General features: G+C 33.2%; 1 protein-coding gene across 1 annotated transcript in view; it reads left to right on the forward strand.

Annotated features, from left to right (window-relative positions):
- Positions 1-19392, forward strand: part of LOC143236349 (fat-like cadherin-related tumor suppressor homolog) — a 296736-nt gene that overhangs the window by 187350 nt on the left and 89994 nt on the right. Inside the window, exon 4 of the mRNA XM_076474622.1 lies at positions 16619-16680. Within this exon, the coding sequence (XP_076330737.1) occupies positions 16619-16680 (62 nt within the window). The remainder of the gene's footprint in view (positions 1-16618; positions 16681-19392) is intronic.

A 19392-nucleotide genomic window follows, 5' to 3' on the forward strand; every position in this document is an offset into this window, starting at 1 on the left:
TACTTTGAGTTCAACGCTTTAAAATTAAAATAATTGATATGACTTGGATTTACAAGTAGAGTCAACGATTTCAAATTTAAGCACCGAATCAACTGCCGAAGACGCAAGTATTTGAAGAGAACTGCTTCCATTTAAAAAATTCTTCTAAGTTCTAAAATATAAAACATCATGAAATAGCTTTCGAGATAATGTTGATACTTATATTTTGATATTAAATCTAGTAAGAAAAAACTGATTTTAATTTCATTAACTTTTTTGTTGCTTTAACTTTAATTATGTTAAACAGTTACCATAACACATCGTGATTGTGATTCACGTAACAACAGGTTTTCTTTAAGTATTATCGCATTTGTTGATATTATTGTTTAAATGTTATTATCTTATTCATAACTTTCCATAATTAGCATGACAGTACACATTCTCTTTCAAATTCATAAAACATAAGTGTTTCTTATGTTCAAAAATATCGTTAAGAAATAAATCAAACATAAATTGCATAGAAATTATTGTTTTTTACTACAAATATTCCCTGAACCTTCTGTTACTTTAATACGATATTATAATAATTTTAAACGTACTGAGAATTTCAACTGCTTTTCCGTTCAAAAATAATAATAATAAAAACACCTGTAGTATTTTCTTTAAAGTCCATGTTTTTGTTTTTCGAATTTCACACAAACCTACATGAGAGCCATATGTACTAGCTGGTCCTAATTTAGGAGTGAAAAGCTACAAGGAAGGCAACTAGTCATAACAACCCACCGCCAATTCTTGGGCTACTCATTTACTAAAGAATAGTGTGATTGACCGCCAGAAAATAACTCCCTCATGACTGAAAGAACAAGTATGTTTGATATGATGGGGATTCGAACCTGCAATCCGCAGATTATTAGACGAGTGCGCTAACCACCTGGCCGTGCAGGGCCTTTTAGGATCTATTAACTTCTAAGAATAAAACCGTTAGTAAAAGAATAGTCCAAGAGTTGGCGGTCAGTGTTGAAGCATAGCTGTCTTCCTTCTATTCTTTCACTGCTAAGTTAGGGACAATTAACACAGATAGCCCTCGTTTAGCTTCGCACTAAATTCAAGTCAAATGGAAAAGGTACAAAACAACAATTAGAACTGAAACTGTGTAAATAGAAAATGTATATATCTTTAAAAGTGTGATATTTTGTTAGATTCAGGCTAACTATGCAAGAGTTGCGTATATGCTAAATAACAAAACTTAATAACTCAAGTACCTAAACTAACTAACACTGATGAAAGAAAGAGATTTGCAGGGGTTATCTGAAAATGCGTCAATTTTAGAAATTTAGAAGAGTGAAAATAATTAAATATAAAAAGTGTGTTTGTAGTGAGAAACTCTGTCACCTACTTTTACTGTTGTTAAGGGCCTTGTGTGGCACAGAAGTATAATAAAAGTAGAGAATTTGACCAGGAATAAACTTAACCATAATTTAGACATTACAAATATGCAAATGAATACACACTTAATAATGCATTATTTAACTTCATTTAACGCCCTTTTCTCGTAGCTTTATGATCAATAATTACGTTTGGCATAAAGATAACCTTAATTATTTGGAAACAATATGCTACATAATAGCATTAATAGAAAACATAAATCATATTTCCTATCAACAAAACTAGCCACTTACAAGATTAATCATTAATTACTTGTGAGGTGAGGAATTACTAGCTCGAGATACCCCATGGATCGAGCATTACGATCCATAAATTTAAACTAGAAGACCTTTTGGCAGGAAGCGCCACCTGAAATAACCAATTTTAACTAAATACTGATTCGATTTCTACCTTCATAAAACACTCAGACAAAGAGCGGTGAATACTCATATATGTAAGCCACTAGACCAGGCTTCTTCTCTGTAAACACACGTATATAAAAAACAGATAAAAATCGCTACAGTGAAAAACCGATGTACTAGATTTTTGCTAAAAGAAAAGATAAGCAATTTATAAACTTCTTTGAAGTGTGTAGTTGATTACAGAAATATTTTACTTGTGTTCGTTATATTTCTCTTCTTTTTCTTTGCACATACACACAAATATATATATATATATATATAGCTAGTTAATTTACTGCTTAATATTCGCTCTGATACTGTTATGGCTCATTTCTCATTTTCCGGTTTACATTTACAAACGAAAAATAAACATGTTAATGTTACTGTAGGATTACTTAGGTACTTACGTAGAAAATGTACTACATGTTATGCGACAGCTATTGTTCTCCCTTTTTTTTATCAATTTATCAAGCTTGAGACATGCTGTTAAAGTTTTTTTGGAAGATGTGTAAGCTTTTATAAGGTTTTTTATGGTAAGTGAAATCCTGTATTATATTAAACTTTGTTATATATGTGTGTGTATTGCTACAAAGAAGCTATTTACGTGAGAAACTCTGCTGCGCTAAACTTTTCATGGAATATAACGTTCGTGGTGTTTCGTTATCGCTCTTTCTATTAATAAAAAGAAAACATTGAATTACACCATCTCTTAGGTGCTTTCTTTCTCTATGGGTGAGAGCATAGCACATGCATATTATTAGAACTCTTAAATTACTTGTACAAATGAGTTATTTTTGTCGGCGTTAAACGAGACCACTCTGAAATGTTAGACTTGAGAGTTAAGAAAAGTGGCGCCAACCTTCTAAAGAGTTTTCTTTGGCTTCTGTATATGTTATTAATGTTTTTAATGAACAGGAATTAGTGCTCTTGATGACCGTGTTATTTACGTTAGCTAAGAGAGGAACTTTTATCAAAGCTCGTAGACGGTTTCAAGACATAAAGATTGATCATTACTTACTTTGAAGAATGTTATTTTTTAAAAGAAAGTTTAATATTTTTCCATCCTTTATACAGTAACCTTTTCGGACGCTTACTGTTCGAAGTTGAAGTTGTATTTGAACAGTTTAAATGGCTAAGCTTATAAAACTTGTAAGGAATGGTGACAAGAGAGGTCACTCTCATGAGTAGGTTTTACTTGGAATGGTCCTTTTGAGTAATGAATTATCTTGACATTGATAACAAGGGTAACAATCTTGGTAAAGTACTGACGATCATGATTAAGGCTTTTTGTGTGAAGTAAGTACACAAAGACACGAAAAGAAACCTGACATTTCGCTTCTGTTTCTTTGCAATTTTGTTACTTCGTTTGAGATCTTAGTCTCTAAGATAGCTCAGATGCTGTAAATAACCTTACAGATATAATCAGCTATTATATATGGCTGATACAACAGAAACCTTGTCCTCGTGAAATAAACGAACACACTATCGAGTGAGAGCAATTACTTCAGATGTTCGCGTGAGAAAGCCATGACATTTGGCTGAAAATAAGTCTGTTAAAAGGATTGACTTTCAGTCTGTTTTGTAGTTAGCTGTTGCTTGCAGCTAATACTTCACGGGAACAAAGTGCTTTGAGGCTATCACTTCAACTCCACTGTTATTTTTCTAAACATAAGCTATTTGTCACGTCAAACTTATGTGTCTTCTTACTTATTCTATCGCCTAGAAAAAGAAACAAATACTTAGTTTTTGGTTGACACTATTTGGAAAAAAAACTCTAATGTTTCTTCTGGAAGCTAAAATTGTGTTTCAATGATTACGTTTATGTCAGTTCGAGTGATTTTTAGAATATTATCTTTTTAGTTTTCTGTAAAATGTTGAACTTTCGACACATCTATATGTCAGCGATTTGTTAATAACAAATATCGAAAAATATCTTCATCAGCAGTTTTAAATTGTGATGATGTTTTGTTATTGAGTTTTTAACCTTTTTACTCTCTCCATTTATGATTTGACTACAAGTTCAATAGGTGTAGCCAAACATTAATTTGATGTACAAAATTTGGCGAAGATTTCAATTTATGCATTGGTTTAAAATTTGTTTGTTTGAAATTAATCACAGAACTACACAATGGGCTATCTGTGCTCTGCCCACCCTATACATCATGTTGTCTTTTATGTTATTTTTGTTCAAGAAACCTGCATTCTCAACACAAAACATCAGCTTTCGAGTCGTGACTTCCACCAAAATACAAATTATAAGCATCATGTGAGTCCATTGAGTTGGACTCCAATTTATAAGCTTAATATGATTCATTTACTCTCAAACTCTTACAACACATTATACTGATATAACACATTTTTAAGAATGAATCCTTGACTTTAAATTATTGGTGAGCCCCGCATTTAACATTGTTACAGGAATAAGATATTGTTCCTCGTAGTTCCATTATTATTGCTTTTTGTAATGCTGTTAAAGACAGACATCGAATTGTTAATAAATATTACTTAAGATGTAATTTTCTCAGTTGATATCTATATAAATATAATAGTACCGTCTGTTGTATGTCCATCTAACTACTTCGCTGGGGGTAAATACATCACACCAAAATTGGTATTGAGGTTCATTAGATCCAAGCGGAGATGCGTACAAATTTTGAGTTTAGCATTTTGCAGCTTTTATGGACGTTTATTATCACAACTTCACTTCTGTAAATAGAGCCTCAACAAATTTGATACGGAGGTTCATTGGGTCCATGAAGAAATACGTACATATTTTCAGTTTTGCTTTTTGAATTTTACGGGTTTTATGAGCGTGTTTTCCACTACTTCATCCATTCTGATGGATCTTCATCAAAGTTGGCATGAAGATATAATGGATCTATAAGGAAATACCTATAAATTTTCAGTTTTTGCATTTTGCGTTTTTTTTTTTTTTTTTTACAATTGCATACGACGGAAGCAATTTTTCACGTTCTAAGATAACATTTGATTAACTATGAAATTTCAAAAGTGGTATGTTATAATGTAATTAAACCTACGTTTGTAATATATAAATTTACATAACTCTTCTTTTGTTTTTGCATACATGAATCATGTGTATTCAAAGCTTCATATTTTATTTTTGATAAACACATTAATCCATCTGTTTGAAATGCGGAAGACTACTATTTGTAACGGCACAAATCGGCAGCAAACACTCTTGAACGTTTTGCATGTGAGCAAACCTTGCAAATCTAATTTATTAATGACTTAGATAGGTATTACCGTTCGCTTATTTTATCCACTAAATTAATGTTACGATAAATGACAGGAAATCCTTCTTATCAAGCGTAGTACCAACAACAAAAGTTGCATTTGTTTGGGAGAGTTTCCAGGTGACTCTTGTGTGTCAATTTATTATTCCAACTGCAGCTAAATATTAAATTTGTAGGCTAGCCGCTTGAAATAAGGTAAATTCTAGTGTAAATTGTTTAACACGAAAAATATGTAATTTTAAGTTAATGTGTTTTATATATTTGGTGCCAAAAATATTTGAATAACTATTTCGTATTCTGAAATGAAGGTGATCTTGCAAAAATAGATAATATTCATTATATGAACGTGCCAAATCTGAGATTCTTTTGAAATTGTGGCTAGTACAGCCAGGTGGTTAGGGCACTCAACAAGAAATTTGAAGGTCGGTCGCTGGTCCGAATGCTGCTCGCTCTTTTAGCCGTGGGGGCGTTATAATGGTAAGATCAATCCCACTTTTCGTCAGTAGAAAAGTTGCTCAAGAGTTTTGGTGGGTGGTAGTCATTCTAATCTTGTATTGATAAATTAGGGACGGCTAGCGCAGTTAACCCTCGTGTAGCTTTGAAAACAGTTTTTAAATTATTTTTTTGTAAAGTGTTTTCAAGGGAGTAATTTTTACTGTTCCACTTCTCTTTGTATAAATAACTTGTATAATGTATAGCTCAGTATTCACATTAGAAAATGATATGTAAAACATTCACTGTGAACATTTGTGTATTATTTTTATGTAGCAATTTAATGTTTGGATTACAGCAAATGGTTTAATGAACATTATATGTTTTTTTATGTATCATACCTTAAGCCACAAGGGCTTCTCTTTCTGTTAAGTTTAATATTATAGAAACTAATGGGCCAAACGTGACCGACTAGTTAACATGCTGGCCTGTAGATTTGAGAATCAATGTTTGTTATCCAGTTACCCCAATAGAAAACTTTCCCGCTCTGCACTTAAATCTTTTATGTACATCATAACGATAAAGATAAAATCTAGTGTGTGACTACAGTAACCCGAATGATCGTGCTGTGACTGTAGCTGTCTAAACTCTAGTCTGTCAATTAAAAACCAGAAGAAGAGTTAACTCAATTAGCCCTTATGAATATCGAAAATAAACCAAACTATTTGATTACACGCTTAAAGATTTTGAGTAGCTGAGCAAAGTCATTGTTTCTTAATATATTTGAATTAAATTAGGTGAAAAAATGTATAATTCTCTGTACTATAATTCATAACCAGCATTGGTGGAAACATACCAAGTAACAATATAAAGCTAAATGCATGTTAACAATATTGTATTATCTTTAATTAATGAGTAAAAAGACTAAAACCTTTTTTCAATCTCTTCTTTAGATCCTGAAAAAAAGTTGACATATTTTTTCAGAACTAGTAATAAGATTGGTCACCTTTGTTCCCTGGAGGATATTCACTCTCTTGAACTGCATCTCGATGTAGATAATCGGCTCAAACCAATGTTAAAGCTTTTATTATTCACGTATAATTAAAAAATGTCAAAATGAATGTCTTAAATAAGGGAACCTCAAAACATTTTCTCAATTTGTTAATCAAACAAATTGATTAGAAGAGATTCAGTTATGAATATAAATTTAGTTTGAGAGAGACAGATAAGGACAAGCAGATAAATAAAAGAAAAACAGTGATGAGTTTATGGTAAATCAGTAAGATTAATTTGTATTTTATCTTTCATGAATATTTCTAATCACTAAGTGTTATTTGTAAGTTTTGTTAAGTTTACGTTCCATTGAGTCCCCCGCTAGTACAGTGGTAAGTCTATGGATTTACAACACTAAACTCAGGGGTTCGATTACCTTCGGTGGACTCAGCAGATAGCTCTATGTGGCTTTGCTGTAAGAAAAACACAAACACACACGTTCCATTGAAAGAAACTTCAAAAATAGTACAATAAGAGCATTATAATACAAAAAGATAAAAGCACTATAATCCGAGCGCTTCCAAAAAAGTGGAAGTTTATTTTCTTCAGGAAAAAATGAAGTTTGTCCTTGAAAAAGAAAGGTCTACTTTTCAAAAACTCTCGGATTATAGCGTTTTCATCGTTTTATAGTAAGACGTTTTGAGCTCTTACAAAATGTCTCAGAATGTGCGATTATGGGACACTGGTGACATTATAAACTGACGGTCAAATATCATTATTTGATTGGAGCAGTCCATAAGTTGGAGGATGTTCGCGAACATCCGAAACTATTGCACAAACAAACACAATAAATTTTGTTGTTCTCTGTTTATTACTCCAAAAGGAAAATAATAAAATTATGTCGCGGTTACATTTTCTTTATAGTAATTACATTCTGACAAATCTGGGACAAAGGTTTAAGGCCATTAATTCTATTGTAGTTGCTTTGCCATAGACGTTTACACAGTATTTAGAATAACAAATAACTTTTTGTGTTTGCAAATCTCGAAAATTTTTTAGAGAAATATATTATAATTCTTTTCTTGAAAACACCAAACTTACGTTAAAGAATAGAAGCTTGAAGGAGTTGCATCAATTGAGTGTATGTTTCTCTTGTAGCTAAGCCTATCGAATTATCTGCTGTGTCCACCAAAGAGAATTGAACCCCTAATTTTGGATTTGTAAATCCAGTGGTGGATAGCATCAATTGTAAACTTCCTCTACTTGATGAATAGGGCTATTATGGAAAACTATTATATTAAATCATCAAATTGGTCGTAATAACTTATAGTTCCAGGTATACACAGAGAATCATAAAATTAATAGAATATATATTTAGGCAAATCATCGCCTTGCCAAAATTGAAAGAGCTTTGCATCCTGTTTATCTTATCTACCACTCATTTTACATATAAACTGTATATTATTTTGTGGCATTTTAGCAAGTGTGTGTCAGAGACCATTCGTTTAATTTTCTAAAAATGTACCTGCCTAAAACGTTTTCAGATATACTGATTTTGTACGAGTATGTTACACCTAACAATACAGTGCAGAGAATCAAAGCGTAGGGCGCCCCTCCTAATACAGCGGTATGTCTCCGGATTTACAGCACTAAAATCAGGGGTTTGATTCCCCTCGGTGGGCTCAGCAGATAGCCCATGTGGCTTTCCTATAAGAAAAATCGCTTTGATCAAACAGTAGGTATCATTATTTTTCTTAATTAATGTTTTGATATTATTGATAAAATTTGAACTTATTCAAATTTAATGTATTTTAGAAAGAACTGGTTGGTTTGAATTTTTCGTAAGCCTACTCGAATGCTATCTGCGCTGGCCGTCCCTAACCTTGCAGGATAAGACTAAAGAAAAGGTATCTAGTCATGAGTACGCACGTCAACGTTTAGACTACTTTTTTACTAACGAATAGTCGTATTGGCCGTAATATTATAACGCCCCACGGATGAAAGGACGAACAAGTTTGGCATGACGGGTATTCAAACCCGCGACCCTCATATTACGAGTCGAACGCCTTGACCACCTGGCCCCGCCGGGCCGTTTCAAGAAAGAAAAACGAAAATTCATGGATCATTTACAGTTACTTTTGAAATGTAGCCCAAGAGTTGGCGGTGGGTGGTGATGACTAGCTGCCTTCCCTCTAGTCTTACACTGCTAAATTAGGGACGGCTAGCACAGATAGCCCTCGAGTAGCTTTGTGCAAAATTCCAAACAAACAAACTTTTGAAATATGTGTAATTGTTTTGTTCATGTATTTCTCTAAAGTTAATTCATTAGCTACTACATTGCATACAATCTTTCACGATAAAGCTGTAGCAGAAAATAAAAATAACGTTGTGCTCTACAGACTTCAACATTTTACATACTGTACGATCCTTTCTGAACAAAGATATAGTATAGCGTTCAATTTCATAGAGGTAAAGAGTCTTTGTAACTTAAGTTGTCATTTAGTAATTACCTCCGCCGCTGAAGGTGAGGGGGTTATGTCTTTGTCCCTGTATGTTTGTTTATTCGTTCGTCAGTAAGATTTATAGAAAACGGCTAAATGTATTATACAAAAGTTGGTATAAATTTCTGTTAACGTGGGAACCCTTTGTTTGTAAGTATGCACGGAGCTACACAGTGGGCTATCTGTACTCTGCCACCACGGGTATCGAAACCTGGTTTCTAGCATTGTAACTCCCGCAGACATGACGCTGTGCCACTGAGGGCCATGGAAACACTATTTACACTATTTTTGCTCAACAGCTCATTGAAACATTATCGGACTTTAATGGAATATTGTGAAAATAAAATATTATTTTTCGTCCTTCTTCCGACATTGTCAGGTGGGTTACGGCATTCGACCCGTGATCTGAGGGTCGCAGGTTCGAATACCCGTCGCACCAAACATGCTCGACCCTTCAGCCGTAGGTGCGTTATAATGTGACTGTCAATCCCACTATTCGTTGGTAAAAGAGTACCCCAGCAGTTGGCGGTGGGTGCTTTCCCTCTTGTCTTATATTGCTAAATTAGGGAGGGCTAGAACGGATAGTCCTCGTGTAGCTTTGCGCGAAATCCAAAAACAAACAAATCTCACCAAAAATAGTGCGTGTCTGTTGATAACTATTGACATAAACACTGATTTTCGTATTTTTTGAGGGCCGAATGTGATCAACATTTCATGGAATAAGTATACGTTATACTGAGTACATCTCTAGTTATTGTTGCTATAGTTACATACTTCAAACCTTACTAGTACATAGGTGTCACGTTGATCTTGGATTTTAAGGTACAACGTAGTTCAAACTCCAGTTGACACAATTTTCAAGTATTTATATGATTAATATCGTAAGGTTACTCAGAGAAAATAATTCACCGACGATGCAATAAGATGGACTAGCATCTGGGTTTGAAACTTTAAACACAAAGACGGAGAAAATACCGAGTTCTGCAACAGACAGATAATAAATGTTTTTATTATTTATCGATGATTGTTCAATCCACAACCAAAACAAACCTATTTCTTTTGTTAGATTTTGTTTTCTAATTTTATTTTTAAGCAAAACTATACTTTATCAATAGAAATGCGTTTTGTGTAATTTATTTAAGCATTGAAATAATGAATTTAAAGATTATTACATTATAAACCTTAAAGAGAAGGTCCAAGACTTATAGCCCATTTAAGTTATACACAGAATTGGCTAAAAAAATCATAAATGATACAATTAACAATTGAATACAATAACATATAAATAAAGCATGTAGAATACTTAAAAACGAATCAAAACGGTAAAAAAAGATCTTTTGTTCGATATCTGATTATTTTCTAAACTCATTGTCCCAATCTCTTAACTAAACTTCGAGTTCTAACTGTAGTGTAAACTACACATGAAACTCGTTTCAAAAATAAATTCGTTTTATTCTTTATCATTAATGACCAACAAAACTGCAAGCTTGATTTTTTAAAACTATTTAAAAGTTTTTTTTTAAAACGTACATGATTGCAAGTTAATATCAGTGTTCGGAATGGACGTTTGCTATATATTTTAGATCGGCTAAAAGTTCCAGTTTTTCTGATATTTTACTGATGTGTTCAGTACATAGAAGGCTCAATTAAATATGCATATCATTCTGTAGGGTATAATACTTTTAGATATACCAATAAACATTTGTTTCTTGTTTATCTTATCTTATAATATTTATTAAATTATGTATATCTTGAAGCATGCCGCACTAACCTTAATAAATTTAACAGAAAACTAACTACAGCAAAGTAGTAGAAATCTGCAAAAGAAAAATATTTTCAAATCTTTAAGTAAGCACAGGACATTCACAACACACATATTGATATAGTTCCACATTCACTAATTTTTCTTTCTTACTTTGCATATTCTATAAGTTAGAAACTGCAAACTTCTCATCCATAATACATTGAGTGCGTCGGCTTTCAATGCCTGGAGTTCCTCGTCACAACACTATTCTAGAGAGACAAGCACACATGAGCCAGTAAATTTACACTGGTTTAGAAAGTCAAGTGTAGAACATGTAAACCAATAATATGATAATTTGATATTCTTTCTGCAGTATTACATGCATACTGGGAAAGAAGGTTCGATATCTGATACAATCATGTTATTTAATTCTAAATATTTTAATAAAAGAGAACAGTACAGATATCACAAAGTTATGGATGAAAAGTCTGAAGTCCCTCCCAAGCGTCTAGAACAACCATCATGGGACAAAACCATATGAGACACTTTATTGAATCAACTTATGTGTAGACTGCTGAAGGTAGTATGATGATGGAGTAACGTCTAGTTGTTTGCTTCTTATTGAAAGAAAAACAAAATACACAATGTATCAGAGCTCATCATGACCACCTCTCAATGCTACATTTCCAATAGTTTATCAAGATAATAATGTAACGATCTAATGCACTAGACTAAATATATTTTCATGCTCTTTAAATCTACTCAAAAAATATATATTATTTAATAATTCATCATCTTTTAGATGAATTTCTTTGACACTAATTTGCGCAAAAAAAAACAAAACTTATTGCATACTATAATCCATAACACATAGAATATAAAATATGGCATTCTTAACGGTTCTGTAACAAATTCAGGTTATAATCGCAACAAAAATTCATCTATTCTGATGTTATGTAGATGCCCAAACTAAAGTACCAATCAACGTAAAACGTGAAACGTTAATTTCGTCATAGCGTTTTACTTTGAACAAAACTACCAGTGAAAGTATTCTGAATTATAATGATTTTTTTTTCTGGGTTTCTTCTACGAGGTTTAGGTCTAGCATATAACATAGACTCTTTATAAGTTCTTTTTTTATCACTGCAAAACAGTGTTATATAAAATGTTTGTTTATTTACACGTTTCCATTTTAATACAAAGCCAAACATCGGGAATATCAAAGACATGTCGCTCTTTTTCCCTAGTGGCACAACGGTATCTCTGCGAACGATAGAAATCTAGTTTCGATACCGGTAGTGGACAAGGTGCAAATAATCCTTTGTGTAGTTTTGTGCTCAATTACAAACAAACTTCTTTTTTAGAGTTTGTAACTTTTATCAATTACTCATTTCTAATTGAGATGTGAGCTCTTTCCGAAAGTTGTTTAATCTTGTTCAGTTACTTTATAAAGTAACCTTTAACATATATTACTTAATTTCATCTGAACCTTGAATGATACAATATTTTTTCATAAAAATATACAATTGTGTTAATAGTTAATAAATATTTAAAATCATAACTCATTTTATAAAATATTTATTAATCAATTAATTTGTTTGCTTTTTTATTTTACACAAAGCTACACGAAGACTGTATGCGCTAGCCATCCCTAATTTAGCAGTCTAAATCTAGAGGAAAGGTAGCTAATCATCACCACCAACCAGCAACTCTTAAGCTACTCTTTTACTAACAAATAGTGGGATTAACGGTCACATTATAACGCCCCCACGGCTAAAAAGGCAAGCATGTTTGGTGTTACGGGGATTCGAACCCGCGACCCTCAGATTACGAGTCGAGTGTCATAACTACCTGACCATGGTGAGCCTAATTGGTTGAGTATATAACTTAATGGTTCCTACAAGAACTGGTGCATATCCCACTGTTTTCTTTAACAGTTAAACTTGCATTTTGTTTTTGGTCATCTAACACGGCGTTTAAATGGGTCGCTACAAATCTCACAACGTAGCTGTTAAGTGCATTTCAAGTACCGACGTTGAGATCCTTCATTACTAACATGTCAAACAATTATCGAATACGTATCATAGCTTGTAAAAATAAAGCGAGGGTTAAAAATATTTGTTTGGTTCTGTTGAAGTTAAGCAGAAAGCTATATGTTCTCTGCCCAATACGGGTATCGAAACCCGTTACTAGCATTGTAAGTTCATAGACTTAAAGCTCTACCGCTGGGGAACGGTAAAAATAGTGTAATAATATAAAACGCCCGATTTTTGGTTCTTTTAAATATTAACCTTTCATGTGCAGAAGATGTAAGTATTAAAATGATAAAAGTAGAATTGCAAATATGTCGATAAAGCAGTTTTCTCCATAAACTGTAAGTGAAAATTATTATTATAATGCTTTGTTCTCCTTTTGTACGTTTTCCAGTGGTGCAGCGGCATGTAATAAATGGATTTCGATACTCGTGACGGGCAGAACACAAATAGCGCATTGTGTAGCTTTGCGCTTGATTCAAAACAACTCTTTTTGTTCATGCAACACTAATTTTCAGTCCTTCTGGAATTACAATATGTGAAGCATATAATCTTAATAAAATACCTTTGTGGATTCCATCTATTATGTAATTATTAACAATACAACATTTCCGCAACTCATATAATAATAATAGTGAGCAACTGAGTAATTTCTATTTATTTGTTTAAGTTCGATTTATTTTTCTTTGCCAGAAATACTTCAAGTTTAACCTGGCTGCATAGAAACATAGGAGAATTTATGCCCGCTTTTAGGAAATTTAAGTATTTTATTTAATTGAGTTTGCAGCCTTATCAAAAGCAGTACTAAAGAAAACAAGTTCTAGCTTCCTCATATGTTAGCATGTTTCTTTAGTTTAGGCTAGGTAGTTAGGGTGCTCGCCTTGCAATTAGAGAGTTGCGCTTTGAAATCCCAGTTCCAACAAACATGCTCGCTCTTTCAGCTAGGGGGTGTTATAATGAGATGGTCAATCCCAATATTTGTTGGCAAAAGAGTAGCCCAAGAGTTGGTGGGTGGTGATGAGCAGCTGCCTTCCTTCTAGTCTTACACTGCTAAATTACGGACGGATAGTGCAGATAGTTCTTGTGTGGCTTTGCTTGAAATTGAAAACAAACCAATCATTTATTTTTCTTTTGCTCTTAGTGGAAATGTTATTATACAAACGGTAGATATTACTGGCCGAGACTGCATATTTTAGATACGTCTACGATAAGCAACATCTTGTATTTCTCTTGTCCGTATTGTTCTCTTCAGTAGTGACTGTGGGAGAGCTGGCTTAAAATACTATGATTGATTGTAAAGTTGATGTCTGTGAGGCTTTCTAATGCCAAGAAGTTCGGATCTTTTTTGTGTTGTTAACAAATAGCAGCAACCTTCAGCTGTGACACCACTCGTCAGATAGACGTCGTGATGAATGGACTGATATAGACCGTGCAGGAAACAAGTTTCATATCTCCAGATCTTCTGGAAAATTGTATCTGTCTTTCACCTAAGCACCGTGATTAGATTATACACCTAACATGACATGTTGACTAAAAAATAAGATGAATGGGGTAGATATATTTTTTAATTTTGTCGTTTTTAGAAGAGTCTTATTCTCGATTCACGTACGCTAAACAATGTGAATAGTACAATTAAAGAAGACAACGATAAATAAAAACCTGCGAAGAGGAATCGTAAAACAGTAAATAATATCTACAGGGTGGCCCGTAAGTCCCTACCCATCCATATATCCTATGCATCCAGGGTATCTGTGTGCTGTCATTCTCGCTGCATAATATTATGCGACGTCATGTTCTGTGAAACATTTTCCTCAACATAGCAGGGGTTATTGTTCCAAATGCCGCGGTAACAGCTGCCTTCAACTCATGATTAGTATTATTGAATATAACATAATAACATATGGATTGGTAGAGACTTACGGACCACCCTGTACATTGACTCAATTTTTGTTTGCTCAATATTTATTTTTACCATCTCTATTTGCAGATTTTTTTTAAATTCCCAATTCTTTGCTGGCTTTTTATACCCAACTATGGGCAAAGGATTACATGATATATTAGCTAATTTTATACATTTCAACGATAATAAACATCAATAGATATCTGATACAGTTCATGGTAATTTGTTGTAGCTGTTGAAGACTTAAGCGCATTAGTTCGCAATGTAAAATGTTAAACTGCGGCTGAAGACTATCATGGAGATATGTTTGAGAATATGGTGATCATATATAGTTTCCCTGTGACTAAATTCTCTATATCTAATGCACAGTATTGGGAAAATATGAGTCTTGATTACGACAGAACCTCACAAAGCGCATATAAAATTTTATAAAAGTAGCCTTTTCAAATAAATGTGGGGCCCAGCATGGCCAAGCGTGTTATAGTGTGCGACTCGTAATCTAAGGGTCGGGGGTTCGCATTCCTGTCGCGCCAAATGTGCTCGCCCTTTCAGCCGTGGGGGCGTTATAATGTGACGATCAATCCCACTCTTTGTTGGTAAAAGAGTAGCCCAAGAGTTGGCGGTGGGTGGTGATGACTAGCTTCTTTCCCCCTAGTCTTACACTGCTACATTAGGGACGGCTAGCGTAGATATCCCTTGACTGGATTTGCGCGAAATTCAAAAACAAACAAACAGATAAATGCGCGGATTTTAGTGTTGTAAGTCCGCAGACAAACCGCTGAGCCACTGGGGGACAACTTCAAGGGATAATAATAACATCGTTTACACTAAAATTTAGTTTAGTTTATTTAAAATATAAATGAAGCAAATCGAGTTTTCGATACCACTACGACCTTCGCAGTATCTTATTTTGTATTTTATAAAAGGTTTGGGTGGAATAAACTGAGGTTGGTAAGAGAATAATTTTGAGTAGATTATCTTTTCCTTTAGTCTAGCATGCGTGCTTCTTCTACATTTTTATATGTGTACAGCCTTAATGCTTAGTATCAAATATTTTAAAGTGTTGTTTCAAGTGAATCTTTACTTTTTCAGATACTTTTGTGTAGTTCTTTGCGGTCCCTGTTGAGAACTGCTATCTTGGTTCATGATGTATTATAGGCCTATAAATGTTTTTAACTAAGGCATGTACGTGTTTATCTTAACAGTTAAATAAAAACAACATAAATCTCTATTTCATTTTGAAATTTAAACATTTATTTGATAAGATTAACTATTTCTTATACCAGTATTAATACACCGGCTCTCTTTAAGCTTTCAAACATTTATTAATGTTTAACAAGAAACATTATTGAGATTTTTTCTGTATAATGGTTTTATGGCCAGATATAAATTAATCGCAATAATATAATTTTTTTATACCTGTGTTTTATATGCTTCCCTATTACAGCAAACAATCTAATCATGTGTCTATTTAATTCATTCTGTTTTTAGTGGATTATTATAACTTCATTGATAGATTGTTTAGGCAGAATACTCATGATTAAACTTTGCAGAATGGACGGCAACTGCCTATTGTGGAGACACAAGGGTAGAAGACGACTTGAAGACGTAAGGCGGAAGACTTTCAAAACTGCAACAGGCAGTTGCCGTCCATTCTACAAAGTTTCATCATTATAACTTCATATTTTAATTATTTTGATATTTCTAGAAATATCACATTAGTATAAAAAGAAATGTTCCCAAACACTGCTCTACTTCTTAGCTTTTGTTACTCTTGTATGCTACTGACAAAGTTCGATTCAACCTTCACGCTCGTCTTGTTTTGTTACTGGAGTAAAACATTCATCAGTTTATTTGTGATCTCAGTTTTATACATTCCATAATATTTTACCTTGTCTCAAACCACGTGAATGAAGATTTTGTGTTTGCTAATTTGTCTAATTTTTACTTCACTAGGTATAATTCAGACCACCGGATGGCAACTTGATCGGGAAACACAGGAAGAACATGTTTTAGAGGTAAAACTGAGATCAATGTTATGTTTTTGTTCATATTTTTAATTTTGGTTGGTATATTTAACGTCAACGGTTATATTTGTATATAACGTATTTTTGTCTTGAGCCTACTGTGAACGAACAATAATATTTCGTGTTGACTCAAAAGTAAATACAGTCGATAAAAAACTGAAATATTTAGAATAAAAAATCTTTATTGAATAAATCAGGAACAAAAAACTGCTAAAAATACCAGGTTTAATATCAAAACCGGTTCTAGAGTTGTAGTGAATGTAATATTTCAATTTTCAAATTACTTCCGTATACCAATGTTTGTATGCTATGAGTATGCATTTTTTTATCGGGATCAGTTTTATTGTGACTTTTCTAGTTTCCAATTTATTATTGAAACTTTTATTATAAAATGAAATGATACAATTAACCATCTTTCATAGTTTTCAGTATTTTATTCTTTGTGTTTCTGATCCTATTTACTTTTTTCGGAAAAGAAAGAGATTATTTTAGGGATAAAGATTTAACAACATGCTGATTCTTCGGCATGGATTATACAGAATGTTAAGAGATTTGTAAAATGAGTTAATCTATAGGATAAAAATATTTATTTCTTGTCACGAGTAAACTAAAAACTATTAGTTATATATATCGTTTATATAAATGTTGCTTTTACCACTGAAATATTGGTGACAGTCGAAGTGAGTATAATACATCTTGTGAATGATTTATGTATTTGGAGAAAGACATCTTTTTCCATACTTGCGATACATATATATATAATTCATTTATGTCGTCTACGTTTCACACGACTTGTTTTTATCATAGCATGTGGATCGCTTTAGCTTTTAATATGGTATATTTTTGGTTGCTAAAAGCATGAATGAAAATTAATTTATTTTAAGTATGTTAAGAGCTACAAAAACGTGAGCCACCTACTTGTAGTAGTGTTCGATACTAATTTTACAGTTCGCCTCCTATTTTGATATCTTTGACCTTTATAATCTAATCCCTGGGAAAAGACTGCTATTTATATATATATATAATAACAACAGTAAAACGTTATAATAGAACTTTAATGGTGATGACTCCTACCAGAATTAAAATAATTACATCATCAGTTATTTATATCAATGGCGATGACTCTAACTTGAATTAAGCTTCATTACATGATCAGTTCTCTAATTGATATTAAAATAATAATGATACACAACGACACAAATGCGTTAGAACCAAAGCTGACTTTATTGTTATACATATACACGTCATATCTACAAAACATGTATAAAGATAGAGAACAGTTTAAAAAATTATATGTATAGATAAATATACTGATAATTCAGGTCCAGAGTTTGTATGATGTCACATGTGCTGTAGATATAATATTGATTGGAATGTTTCAGTGGTATTGAATTAAATTGCTTTACAGAAAGCACTTAAATTACGAAGAATTGTGATTGATAATAGGAGCATATGACACGCGTAAATAGTAATGTTAATCACTCCTCATTATATACTTTTTATGCAAATCAGCGTTATGGGATTTGAAATATTGTGAGATGAGTGGCCAACATCTTACTCTCGCAAACAGGTATTTATAGGTTAATAAGCATTTTTATATTACATGACGTATCACTTCAAAATAGCAAGAACAGTTTCACACTAACGTTGAGCGCTTAAAATCAGACATCTCTTCTCAAACAAGTGTTTTTGAGAAATATATCATATCTGGTGTTACATGTAGAGATACTTCTCAACCAGTAACATCTTCCAATAGCATACTATATGTGAGCGTTGGGGTTGAAGGCTGGTGAACGTCTATACAATACTATACGGTCAATTTAATTATTCTTGAATAAATGTGTTGACCATTTCCGCATGGTAGAAGAAAGAGTTATCAGTCATTAGGCAGAAGTCTGCACCAATTTCATTAGCATAAGGCAGCACGAGATGCAATATGAAATGATACCTGTTACATATGGTTCTGATGAAATATAGAGCTTGGTATGTCTACCAATGTATATTATGTAAATGAACTTTAACCTAGTTTTAAATTTTCTCCAAAGGAGCATATGTTTGTGATCAAAATATATTGAAACGTGTAACTTATTTCTAAGAAATGTTGATCCATGTGTCATCGATCTGCTGTATGTGTTTTTTCACAACTTTGTAAGCAGCTCGTATGAGCCTTACTGTGAATGAAACGGGGCGTAAATAAACGGACCTTGTGAAGTCAGTTTTTAACTGTGATACATTAACACAACAACTTATTGCGGCGGTGTACATATGATTCAACTATGGAACCTGTTCTCTGCGATTGAGGTGATCTGAAGGTGACAGGTTGAGCTCACCCTCCCAGCCGTGGGGGCGTTATAATGTGACGGTCAATCCCACTATTCGTTGGTAAAAGAGTAGCCCAAGAGTTGGCGGTGCGTGTTGATGACTAGCTTGCCTTCCCTCTAGTCTTACACTGCTAAATTAGGGACGGCTAGCACAGATAGCCCTCGAGTAGCTTTGTGCGAAATTTAAAAAACAAAACAAACAAGACAGGTTGAAGTCATGTACGTGTAGAGGTCATATACGTTTGTGTCGAGGGTTAAGGTCTGCCTCATTAAGAAGGTCTACCAAGTGTATCCCTGGCTTGGAAGCCATTTGAGACAGTTGTAAACAATCAGCATCGGCCTGCTCAGATTGTCTGAATCCTATTCATCTAATGAGCTAAAA

Source organism: Tachypleus tridentatus, chromosome 13, assembly GCF_004210375.1.
Source record: "Tachypleus tridentatus isolate NWPU-2018 chromosome 13, ASM421037v1, whole genome shotgun sequence".
Classification (NCBI taxonomy): Eukaryota; Metazoa; Arthropoda; class Merostomata; order Xiphosura; family Limulidae; genus Tachypleus; species Tachypleus tridentatus.